Raw genomic sequence first — 13,614 nt, 5'->3', positions numbered from 1 at the left:
ATTTACTGGGTGCAGCAGTTTTGACACAATTAGAGTATGTAAATGTAGCAGAGCTTCGAAAACCAAGGCTGCCAACACCACAGCGTTTTTTTTACACTGTCTATTGACAGTGAGCTGCTTATCAGAGGAATGGGTGTGGTCAGAGGAGGGCTCACAAGAGCTGTAACCCAGGCAGTGAGAATCTCCTGGTGATAAAACATTAATTGAAAGTGAACAATACAGCCCCTACTTATATTGTCCTCAGATTAAAAAGCAAAAACCTGCTGACAGATTCTCTTTAAATACAACAGCCTCACCAGGGTAAAAGAGATGCATACATTTTGCATTAAACATCCAGTAACAGATCTGCTTTAATGTACAAAAATCAAACAATTAAGCACCTTTTACAATATAATATAAAAAATACTTTACAAATTACACAGCTTGATCCAAGAGCAAGCATAGATACAAAAAGCTGAGAAATGTGAGCAGCTATGAGGCATGTATATAATGCCAACGAGCACCTTCAGCTCACATGGCAGACCTACAGACCTGGAAAGTGTGTTAATCAGAGAAAACCTATATAAGACTCCAGATGCTAGATCCATGTTCCCTCAGGTCACAGACACCTGATTCGGTCTCTTGTGAATAATATATATATATTTATTGTCGTGGGCAGATGACAATATACGAGCAACTGTGCAATAACTAATACGTATCGGCACACGGTTAATTTAAGAAACACTGCAGGGCATAGACAGCCGTCAGGACCGGACACGGACAATCAGAACTGTTACTATGTGCTTAGACACACAAGGGAGAAAAGCAGGGGCACAACATTTATGCCATCAATTTCCACAATGACTGTTCTGGGAAAATCATATAGCAGCTTCTAAAGACTTACTACAGAAGAAGCCGAGGCTTCAACAACTATGCAACACCGAAAAGCAGAGGTTGCGACCACTATGTAACAAAGAAGAAGCAGAGGCTGCCACCACTATGTAACAAAGAAGAAACCTAGGCTGCCACCACTATGTAACAGCGAAGAAGCCGAGGCTGCCACCACTATGTAACAGCGAAGAAGCCGAGGCTGCCACCACTATGTAACAGCGAAGAAGCCGAGGCTGCCACCACTATGTAACAGCGAAGAAGCCGAGGCTGCCACCACTATGTAACAGCGAAGAAGCCGAGGCTGCCACCACTATGTAACAGCGAAGAAGCCGAGGCTGCCACCACTATGCAACACCGAAAAGCAGAGGTTGCGACCACTATGTAACAAAGAAGAAGCAGAGGCTGCCACCACTATGTAACAGCGAAGAAGCAGAGGCTGCCACCACTATGTAACACCGAAAAGCAGAGGTTGCGACCACTATGTAACAGCGAAGAAGCCGAGGCTGCCACCACTATGTAACAGCGAAGAAGCCGAGGCTGCCACCACTATGTAACAGCGAAGAAGCCGAGGCTGCCACCACTATGTAACAGCGAAGAAGCCGAGGCTGCCACCACTATGTAACAGCGAAGAAGCCGAGGCTGCCACCACTATGCAACACCGAAAAGCAGAGGTTGCGACCACTATGTAACAAAGAAGAAGCAGAGGCTGCCACCACTATGTAACAGCGAAGAAGCAGAGGCTGCCACCACTATGCAACACCGAAAAGCAGAGGTTGCGGCCACTATGTAACAAAGAAGAAGCAGAGGCTGCCACCACTATGTAACAGCGAAGAAGCCGAGGCTGCCACCACTATGTAACAGCGAAGAAGCCGAGGCTGCCACCACTATGTAACAGCGAAGAAGCCGAGGCTGCCACCACTATGTAACAGCGAAGAAGCCGAGGCTGCCACCACTATGGAACACCACCAAAGAAACACCACCAAAGAAGCCGAGGCTGCCACCACTAAGGAACACCACCAAAGAAGCCGAGGCTGCCACCACTAAGGAACACCACCAAAGAAGCCGAGGGTGCCACCACTATGTAAGACCAAAGAAGCCGAGGCTGCCATCACTAAGGAACACCACCAAAGAAGCCGAGGCTGCCACCACTAAGGAACACCACCAAAGAAGCCGAGGCTGCCACCACTATGTAACACCAAAGAAGCCAAGGCTGCCATCACTATGTAACACCGAAAATAAGCCGAGGCTGCCACCACTATGTAACACCGAAAAGAAGCCGAGGCTGCCACCACTATGTAACACCAAAGAAGCCGAGGCTGCCACCACTATGTAACAGCGAAGAAGCCGAGGCTGCCACCACTATGTAACAGCGAAGAAATCAAGGCTGCCACCACTATGTAACATCAAAAAGAAGCCGAGGCTGCCACCACTATGTAACATCGAAAAGAAGCCGAGGCTGCCACCACTATGTAACACCAAAGAAGCCGAGGCTGCCACCACTGTGTAACACCAAAAAGAAGCCGAGGCTGCCACCACTATGTAACACCGAAAAGAAGCTGAGGCTGCCACCACTATGTAACATCGAAAAGAAGCCGAGGCTGCCACCAGGGCTGTGGAGTCGGTAAGCCAAACCTGCGACTCAGACTCCTCAATTTCCCTTACACCGACTGACTCCACGACTCCCACATATATTGCTTATATTTAAGTGAAAAATGTATTGTAGTACAATGTGAACATCAGATATTTAATCATTTTTATGATACAATGATCAAGATATTTAGATAGAACATAATATCTATTTATTGGAATACAACTTTAGAACACAAAAAACTGTAATAAATTGTAAATATGTAATACAAAAAACAAAAACATACTAAATACATTTGTGCAGTCTATGAATTTGTTCTAAGAAATAGAATTGCCTCCATCAGATCCTCCTTCATAGATGACCTCAAATCTGACCTAATAATTTTAAGGCTAGAGAACAACCTCTCTACACTAACTTGGGTTGGAGGCAAAGCCGTAACCACATGGGCAACATCTCTAACAATTTCCAGGTATAAAGGAATTGCCTCATGCACAGTCAGTTTTGATGAATGGTTGAATTTTTCTATTTCTTTGAGAGCAAGTGAAACATTTTGCTGAAATATGGTCAATCTGCTTCCTATAGGAGACGGAGTGAAATCTTTTCCTTGCAGCAACGCTTTGCCTGCTCCATGTCATCCAAATACTTATCAAAGTCAAACTCCTCATCTGATGAGGATGAAGATATGGCAGCAGTAGCACTGTCAGGACCCAAGTCCTCTTGCGCTTGGCAGTCCTCCTGTAGGCCACTCATCCTAACTGTTACCTCAGTCAGAGCTTCTTTTCCTTTAGTAAGCTGTTGATCATCAAGCAGTATTCGATGACTTGGGTCCACATAAACAGCTGCCAGAAGAATTTTCCAATAGCTGTGTCTCTCTCCGTTTCATTGAAGCAGAAATGCCATCTGCGATTAAACCTCCTTTTTGGGACAGGTAAAATAGCAAGTGCTTCCACTCCCTTATGAAAATACCAGGAGTTAAATCCTCTGCTTGTAATTTTTTAGTCACGGTAAATGGGTGATTAAGCAATTCCTTCAATTCAGCCACCTGTGTCCATTGACCTTCATTTAGGGTTACCTGAGGGTTCGCCATATCTATAAGAAACGATTTTAGTTCAAGCAATCGCTCAATCATTAAATAAGTGCTGCCCCACCGAGTGGCTTGATCAACAATTGCCCCTTTCCCAGCACGTCTCTTCAAGATGGAATCAAATTTAGGGGTTCTGGCGGCAATAACCAATTTCCTCACTTTTCCAATCAAATTTCCAGCATGTCTCTCTTGCAGACGATCTCTTATTGCCAGCTGCAGCGTGTGCACAACTCTCTCACTTTCTCCAGCTCGGGGCCCAGGAATCGGATCCTGTGCAGGGCAGGCACCCCTCCCCCTCCGGTGAAGATGGCAGAAGACAGGACAGAGGAGGAGAGATTGCCCCCTGCAGTCGGGAGCCGATGCAGCACGGGAGCACGGCAGCATACAAGGGAGTTTTGATAGGTGCGTGCCCCCCCTGCCCCTCGCTGGCTACGGCCATGATTCACACACAGCGTTTTTGCGGATCCTTTTTTTGCAGTTAAATGCAGTGACTCTGGGCATCCCAGCAAAGTCAATGGGTTTCAAGATATGACATTCAGACACATTGTTTTGTGAGGATCCGTTTTTGGGCTGAATGAGCATGTCAGTTTGTGTGGCGTTTTTCTAATCTGCTTTTGCTATTGAAAACATTATCTATGAGCTCAAAAACCTTTCAGGTGATGCAGTTTTTTAAAAAGCTGATCTGCTTTTCCAGCTGAAAAATGTATCCTCAAAAAACGCAGCAAAAAACGCTGTGTGTGAATGTAGCCTTAGATCAGAAATAGAACAGCCATTTATAGGACATTTCATAACTTTCCCAAATTCCTATGAAAAAATATTCAGCACATTCTGCATTGAATTACTGTACCCAATTTATTATATATTTTAGGAGTTGGAGTCGGTCCATTTTAAACCGACTCCACAGCCGTGGCTGCCACCACAATGTAACGTCGAAAAGAAGCTGAGGCTGCCACCACTATGTAACATCGAAAAGAAGCCGAGGCTGCCACAACTATGTAACACCAAAGAAGCCGAGGCTGCGACCACTATGAAATACCGAAAAGAAGCCGAGGCTGCCACCACTATATAACACCGAAAAAAAGCCAAGGCTGCCACCACTATATAACACCGAAAATAAGCCGAGGCTGCCACCACTATGTAACACCGAAAATAAGCCGAGGCTGCCACCACCATATAACACCGAAGAAGCCGAAGCTGCCACCACTATGTAACACCGAAAATAAGCCGAGGCTGCCACCACTATGTAACACCGAAAATAAGCCGAGGCTGCCACCACTATGTAACACCAAAAATAAGCCGAGGCTGCCACCACCATATAACACCGAAGAAGCCGAGGCTGCCACCACTATGTAACACCGAAAATAAGCCGAGGCTGCCACCACTATGTAACACCGAAAATAAGCCGAGGCTGCCACCACTATGTAACACCGAAAAAGCCGAGGCTGCCACCACTATGTAACACCGAAAAAGCCGAGGCTGCCACCACTATGTAACACCGAAAAAGCCGAGGCTGCCACCACTATGTAACACCGAAAAAGCCGAGGCTGCCACCACTATGTAACACCGAAAAAGCCAAGGCTGCCACCAATATGTAACATCATAGAAGCCGAGGATGCCAGCACCAAGTAACAGCAAAGAAGCCGAGGCTGCCACCACTATGTAACACTGTTACACTATAAACTGTCACATTCCTAGATTACATTCAGGAATACAGTGCAAGATGGTACAGTTCAATCTGACACAAATCACATCAAATATCTCAGATTAGAAAAGGGTTATAATAACAAACTCTGAATAACTGGTCTCACAAGAACCACAAGTGTAAGCAGCATTCTGTCAGCTATCAGGTTTTTTTCCAAATAACCTCTGGGTAAAGTAATGACAATCAGAAGGGATCTGACCAATGAGTCCTCTTTAAATTGTATTTGTGTTGCAGTGAATAAAAAGAAGCTGATCCATCTGGCACAGCTATCTCTCTGCGTCACATAAGCCTGCCAAGTCTCTAGAGAGGGTCCCTCCTACCTCGGGATAGACATGAACTACTTACACTGCCGGTTTCCCTCTGCATTGCCGCTCCCTTCCATGCGGCTTTAGAAGTGTCAGAATGCTAGACTGCGTATCACAATCAGAACCCTATATTGTCCCATTAGGAACAAAAGATGGCTGCTCACAATGTGGCGGCATGGAAAAGTGATGGCGCTCCGAATACTGATATACGATAGGGCCGGATAGACATCTATAGGGAGACAAAGTCCCAGGGCGATAAAAGGAAAGTGGTGTCTGTTCTAGTATCACCACATGGGAGAAAAAGTCCCAGAAGTCACAAAAAAGTGTCTGGAGTCATTTTAGGCTGGTGTCATTTACTTAGTTTCATTTCATTCTATAATTTATTGTTTTGTCCCAATCTGGCATCAGCCATGGAGTCACTTGCCCAATGGGCAGGAAAGCTGCTCAGGTCAGGTACAACATCTGGACAGTATGGTGCGTGCACCAGCATAACAGGAGGGAGAGATTGGTGTTTTTGGAGAATATAGATTTTTAATAGACCATTTGCTTACGTGCAAAGTGGGCCATGAATGAGAGAAGCAGAGCTTGTAGGAAGGCCTTTCTTGATCGATCGCCTGAGGAACGAGCAAAACGCTCATTTATAGGGCGATTGGATCATTTATGCCATCTAAAAACAAAATTTTTTTTTCACTGTGCAGCCATTATACTGTATGGGGACACCACAGTCGTATTAGCAATTGCTCCATACTAGTGATGAGTGAATGTGCTCGGAGAAGGTGTTATTGGAGCACGCTCCGGTGCTAACAGAGTGACTTCAGCCTGCTTGAATAATATGTTGGAGTCTTCTCCGTGGCTGCATGTCTCACGGCTGTTCAAGAGTCTGTTTGTTAGGAACTCCCTGCATGTGTTCTGCTGTCGTGCAGCTGCGGGGACTCGAACATAGGATTCAAGCACACCGAAGACACTGTTGGCATATGAGTAGAGTTGAGAGAGTTTCTTCGAGTCCCTGCTTATTCGGTAAGCTATAGCGCTTACTGAATAAGCTGCAGAGGGAACCTGGATACATGGAGCGCGCCGGCTGATCGGCGCCGCAGCTGCATGTGACGCGGCTGTGTCACTGTCACAGCACATGGAGAGCCTGTGTGTTGGGCTCTCCATGCATGTGTAGTGCTGGAGTGATCCAAGAAGCCGGGTTCCCTCTGCAGCTTATTCAGTAAGCGCTATAGCTTGCCGAATAAGCAGGGACCCGAAGAAATTCGCTCAACTCTACATATGAGCAAGATCAGATAACACCATGTACGAGCATGTTCCCTCATCACTACTCCATTGTACACGGCCAATGAAGCGAGCACTAAACGACTCATATAGTCAATCTGATCTCATTTAACAGCCTAGTATTGGCCGGTGTAAATGCACCATTAGGTCGTTGCGTCTTCTTTGCATTATCAGCAATAAGAGTGAAAATGCTTATCCCGGACATTGATAGTGACGGCCATGCATAGGCTGTACCTCTCAAGCTCACCCACACACATTTACTGGCTTGGGACTGAGCCACAGTCATCAGCCACTACCAAAAATACGGATCTGTGTATGGTACCAGACCACCAGTGTGATATCCATGTTCTGTGCTAACAATAGGCCATCAATGTCAAAGACCCCGAAAAAAACTAAATAGTTTTCATTTGCCCCATACATACAGGATCAGGTATAATAGAGGTCATTAAAGGGATCTTCCCATGTATAGGACATGAGAGGATTGTTATGGCCGGATTTTTCTATATAAGAGAAAGTTACATAACTAAGAGCAAAAAGAACAAGAAAAAAAAACATTTGTGTTAAAATGACTGAGGCAAAAATGCTGATTTCCACTTACTAGCCTTTAACCCCCATGAAGGTCAATAAGCAGCAGATTTCTGGCCGCCCTCCCAGCACAGCACATGTAATATCCATTATTGTCCACTGATCATCTGGGCGTTAGGATGGGCATTTCTGGAATTCCAAGGAAGAGAAATGATTGGCATGTAGTGTATTTGGGTTATTTATTTCCCAGGCCCCAGCTAATGTGAGCAATCTTCATACAAAGGCTGGAAACACCAATCTTCCCTAAAATAACCCTGCTCGTAGAATATGTGGAAGATCCCGGAACAAGTCTGAACGCCAGAAAAAAAATGCCATTTCTGCATGAAGTCCTTTGTGGAAATTCCTGTGGTTTTCTGACATATTATTGCTTCATTACGTAACTTGTAAGGGGGATATGAAGTCACTAGACCTTACCCATCATAGACTAAAAAAACGAAAAGGCAAAATCACAAAGAAATGTTCCGCGCCATACTAAACCTCAGGTTATAGGTGTTCAGCAAATGCCACGCAGCTCCAGAGCAGATACTCCAATGCCAGTATATGACCGCTGCAGTCAATCAGCTTACCTCTCAGCAAGCAGCCACAATGCCAGTAGTATAGCTAGTGACCGAGACCTGAAAAGTTTGTGTTGGATTGGCAGGAAAAAGGAGAGGCTGTGCTTCACGATAACGTGCCGAGAGACTAGTTCCTAGGCTTCATGGTATGTCATCATGACTGGATTTTCAGGTTCCAGCACAATTTATAGAGACTCATTGGAAGCCCCAGTAATGGGACACCTTGTGATCAGGGAATAGGCCAAAGAATATGCCCCTTTAAACTTGCCAAAATATAAATAGGGTCTGTCTAATTAATAGACAATGTGTCGTCACATAGTCAGCCTCACCAATACCACAAAGGCCACAACAGCCGCACCATGGCTTCATGCAGCCGTGCCACCATAAGCAGTCAATATTTTCTTACAGAAGTTCTTCTCGTCTAGGAAGGCTTCCATACAGAACCTCAGTTGAGCTACAGAAATTGTGGTTTCTGACATTTTTTGCTTAAACTTCAAATTAAATCTGAACTTCAGTATGATACCTTCTTGAGAGTAATGTGGTGTACAGCGCAGTACGGTGAAGAATTCTCACCTTACTTTGAGTGGTACGGCTTGTTATTAGGGCATGATTCATAAGGAGAGCGGCCTCCTACACTGCCTGTATCATGTGTAGGAGGACACTGAATACGTCAGCGACAAAAGTCACTACTCTAATGTTCAGTTATATAGCCATCACTGGAAGACGGTAAACAGATAAATAAAAAAGGGCAACAAGGGGTTTTCTCAAGTTGGCTCTTGACCAGCACACAACTCTATAGTCTCCTCACTTCCTGGATTATGGTGGGGTGGGCTCTCTTCCTAGAGTGACAGCTCTGGTGAGCAGTAGAGCTGTAGTATTAGTAGAAATATAAAGCCCGGCACAAGTTCTGGTGTAACAGACAACCATCATTGGTTTGCTTTGGAGAAGACGCTATTACTAAAAGGGCATTCAAACAAGCACATAGCTCCTGACAGTAAGAGAAGAGACCTGCCCTGGAAGCTGCTGGGTTGGCAATTTATAACTGCATCTCTTCAGAAGATGAAAGAGAGCAGAGAGTGACAGGAAGTTAGCAGATAAGTGTTGTACAGAAGTCAATTGGCTGGAGAAGAACTAACTGGCGCCCAATCAGCGCTGGCGTCACTGTCTCCTCGTTCAGACAAACTAAACATAAAGAGGAAGACCAAGCTGCAGCTCATCCAGGACTTCATCTTCATATTCAGTTTGACCGAAGGCAAAGACAGGGACACCAGCACTGATTGGGTGTCAGGCATCGCGCATCATTCCACCGCATCACAGCCCCAGGACCACGAGTGCCGACACCACTGGAACGGAGCTGGAATGGGAAGCGAGTATAGGCTTTATTTTATTAGGATAGAACATTTAGTTTAAGAATGGGTTGCCCTAGTAGTGGACTACCCCTTTAATGTTTTGTAGTGCTCCGAGCAAGAAACTTTTATCCCTGCAGAGTAGAGCGACAGTGCAGGTGGTTGACCACCACTCAACATTGCCTATGGGGCCGTCAATTGCTGCATTTGGCTTTTTCTAGCAGCCCCATAAAGAATTAATGGAGAGGTGACCAGGCATCCAACCTGCCCCTCCATTTATTAACTGGCATTAAAGTGCCCCATCAAGGAAAATAATTCCTCGTCTTGCTGATCTGTGCAGGTCCCACCGGTTGTATGACCATAGATAAGTAATTAGCTTCAACTGAACGACCCCTTTCATGCCATCTTTTTAAGTCCTAAAAAGAAAACCATTAAAAAAAAACACCATACTTTCATTATAAACTGCATCATCCACTTTAAAAGTAAGATCTGTTACAACCCCTCTACACAAGAATCATGTTAAAAAAAATCTAGTGATATTGATTACTGTCCCAATCCCACACACACACACACACACACACACACATCAGTACAAAATGCTGTGTAAATTCGGCCCTTCAGATATATAGTCCATAAAACGATCAGACTAGGAGTGCTGAATTAAAGGCAAATAATCGAGTAGCCGACACATTTCATCTTCTTTACACGAACGGTTTCAATATCCCAATGTAGACAGGGCATCAGAATAATAGAAATTCAAAACTTCTCATCTGTCACGAGGCGAAAGCACTTACGTAAAGCGTCTGTAACGATACATGTCCAGCTCATTACAGTGCCAATATCAGAGCGGGGGCATCAGAAGGGTCCTGGATCTTAAACCTGTGGTAACGTGGCACAGAACAATGCAGATTTCCTGCCTCACTATAGGAACAGGAAGCCTCAGTTTTCAGACTGTCGGCAGCCGCTCGGGTGCTGTCGGCGTGTGCACAAAATACCACAAATGTTCATCTGAATGAAGCGGTAGAGAAATAACTGTGCAGGCAGCGAAACATGAAAAACAGGCTACACCACCTTACATGTGGAGATGCCGCCAGTAACCGTTACCTTCCCAGAAAGCATAGGCAGATGTCGTTATGAAAACCATGACCTGTCGCTAATTGTTCTGTCCAAACCAAAATCCTTCACTCAACTTCTTAAATGTGTTACATGTCTCCGGGACAAACCCCAACTTTTTAACAATGTGTAGCCTCAGGTTTGGCCTGGGGATCAGGGCCATTCCAGAAAGACCACCACATACATGTTGTCCCACGGCTGAGAAGGTGGCAGCATTAGTAGTTGCCTGGGGCTTTGTATGAAACCATAGGAACACTTAGTTTTTTAGCATCTAACTTTGCAAACTGTACACAAATGGAGATGGTGGGCTACCAGAATCACAAACAGATTCTGCCCGCCACCTCACATGCCATATCAGCTCCATCTAACAGGGGTAACCCACAAGGTATTAAATGCCAAGGTGACAGTGACTTAGGAGGACATTCTGCGTTATAAAGGGGATCCAACACCTGGATTCCTGATACTGATTTTTGCATGGGAAATGAGTGATGCTTCACTACACCACAGAAAAAAATAATAATAAAAAGTCCTATATAAGACTACTTTTACTAATTGAAAATGAGCATCTCCTCCAATTGGGGCTGGTCTACTGCTTCTGGAACAGCTTTTCGTTTTATTTCTTCTGCAATCCTCCATTATGTCCCCCAGTTTTAATTGTATAATTTGCCCCTCAACCATCAGGACGTACATCACAGAACACTTCTATAGGCACTTCCATGTATTGATTGGCCAGCAACAAAGAAGAAAATGCCAACAGAGAATTTCTGTGATGTACGCCCAGTTGTTTGCACCTTTATTATGGAGCAAGATAACGTTGAAAACGCGGTACACAGAACAAAAAGACCAACTGCTCTAGAATCAGAAGATCAGAAACAATTGGAGGTATTACTCAGGCTCCAGAACCATAGGATCAGCAACAATTGAAGGGATTACTCAGGCCAGTAAAATGTCCTACTTACTATCATGTGCAATCACTGAGAAATCACATTTACAATGTTCTTGCCGTTTCTATCCACCTCTATTCTCCGGTCACTGAAGTGTAGCAGTTGTATGAAAAAAAACTACCGGTACTTAAAATCCCTAATATGAGAATCTGAATTTACAGAAAATTAAAATATCTAACACTTTGTCCTGGCATAAAACTACAAAATATTGTGGGATCTTCCAATCATAAGTAAGAGCAAGCATAGCAAAGCAATTATAAAAATGTAACAGTTCTGCTCCGTTACTTTAGATCATAATCAGGTTCTCTATGCTCACAAGTCAACTTTATATATTCTATTGTCAAGAATTCAACAATCCAGCACCTGGATCAGATATTGCCAGATTTATGAATTTTACAGAATAGTAGCATTCCTAGAAGCAATGTTCATCCTTCAGAAGAGGGCCCTGAGCACCAAGGCACGTTTAACAGTCACACAGCCTTGATACACTACTAATCCCTACGTGTATAGCCATCGGTAACCTGAAAATTGAGAGTAGTGTGCACTCACCTTCCAGGCTGTCTGAACAAGAGGTACCTATGCCGGTATCACCACTGTCAGATGTAATGCTGTGTCTCCGTGTGTGGCCAGTCCTGCCACTAGTTGGGGCGACTGAAGGATGCCACAGTGAACTTGCAATCCACCCAGATGTGGGAAAATCGGCGCCTGAGGACAGAAAAGAAAAGGATTTAACCAAAGGATCGTACGATGGGAACACACAACACAAGCATTCCAAAACCAAATCATTACATTCTACTAACAACCTAATAACAGCACGACATTACTTCAAAAGGGGGTTTCCAGGAAGATTTGTGGATACCAAGTGAGCAGGACATCAATGTGTGAGCAGGGGTGGTCCGACTCCTGGGATCCACCACAGAAGAACTCGATCAGGGCGCTCCCATGTGACTTAGAGAGGAGGCAGAGCATGTGCACCACCACTCCATTCATTCTGGAAGGGACTGCCTGAAATTGCTGAGTGGCAATCTCTTAATGCAGGGAGTCATTTACTTCTTTCTGCAAGATGTCCCCAGAATAAGGCCTCATTCAGACATTTCTCATATGCAAAAACGGTCTGATTTTCATCAATGATTTGCATCAGTGTGTCAGTTATTACCATCAGTGTTTGGTCAGTGATTTGCACGGATGAAAAAATAAATAAAATTGCAAAACGTCTCCTTTTCATTGCAATTTTAATAACAGCCTGCACACTGATGGTGGCAATGTGCTCAGTCCACATCGTGGTCATGTACAGCTGACAAAAGATTCGGTCCATAGGACTAATGACAAACTGTAAATGGCTCCAGATCTGAGATTGAGCCGAGCGTCCATCTGATACTTATTACGTTCGGAGATCACAATGGCATGACATCATTTGTGGCTGCAAACATTTATATTTCATGACTTCATCCAGCAGGACGAGAGTAAAAGCCTGTATGTTTATTATTAAAGAGGTTAAATGAGGGCTGCGGCGCGTGGCGCAGAGTGGCGCAGTGGGTGCCACGCGGGTTCACCTTCGCTTTACCCTGCTCTTCTATTATTCCAGCTCCTCTACATCACAGCAGAAATTACCATTTGGGATCTTCTATTATTAAAGCAGTAACTCATCTGCTTTTTTCATCACACAACCAAATAACAGACAACTGGTGTAGCGCAGCCATGGCCAAGATCAGCACGGGGTCAAATATATGTAAGAACAATAGACTGCGCAGACGTAACACTAGATACCATCGGGATGACCTCATTCCTATGGGGAGCAGAGCCGGCTGACCACAACACTGGAACGCTGCCACGTGGAAAACACTGCTGTAATTATATGGGGGTTTGGTGACAGTAGCCTGGATTGCAGACATTTTCTATTCCTGGTTGAGGTCCCATACAGGAGTGGGGGTGTACAACTATCCATGAATAAAAACAGGATTTGCAGTAATAGTTTAACCAGGCTATGGACAAGGTAAACTAAGGAAAATAGTTAAAGGGATTGATCTGGGGCTAATATATTGATGACCTATCCCAACACCAGCTCATAGGGGTCTGACATCCGATGGACCCACCAATCAGTTATATTGTGCTACGGCGGCTGGATGTAAGCTGTACAGAGAGAAGAGCACAGCTCCATAAATTGCTTAGTGACCACTACCTGGTACTATTAGATGAATGCGAGAGGTACCACTCTCTATCTAAAAGCCTCCAAGGACCTCCCAGTATC

The 13,614-nt window shown here is 44.7% G+C and overlaps 1 protein-coding gene across 2 annotated transcripts in view; it reads right to left on the bottom strand.

Moving 5' to 3' along the window:
- Window positions 1–13,614, bottom strand: part of CEP85L (centrosomal protein 85 like) — a 161,243-nt gene that overhangs the window by 126,179 nt on the left and 21,450 nt on the right. For both annotated transcript variants that reach the window (XM_073575933.1, XM_073575932.1), the window contains exon 2: window positions 11,916–12,071. In XM_073575933.1, the coding sequence (XP_073432034.1) occupies window positions 11,916–12,071 (156 nt within the window). The remainder of the gene's footprint in view (window positions 1–11,915; window positions 12,072–13,614) is intronic.

Source organism: Dendrobates tinctorius, unplaced genomic scaffold (assembly GCF_039654945.1).
Source record: "Dendrobates tinctorius isolate UK_male_01 unplaced genomic scaffold, ASM3965494v1 ptg000046l, whole genome shotgun sequence".
Classification (NCBI taxonomy): domain Eukaryota; kingdom Metazoa; phylum Chordata; class Amphibia; order Anura; family Dendrobatidae; genus Dendrobates; species Dendrobates tinctorius.
Note: the sequence above shows the minus strand (reverse complement) of the source record. Positions and strands in the feature narration are given on the sequence as shown.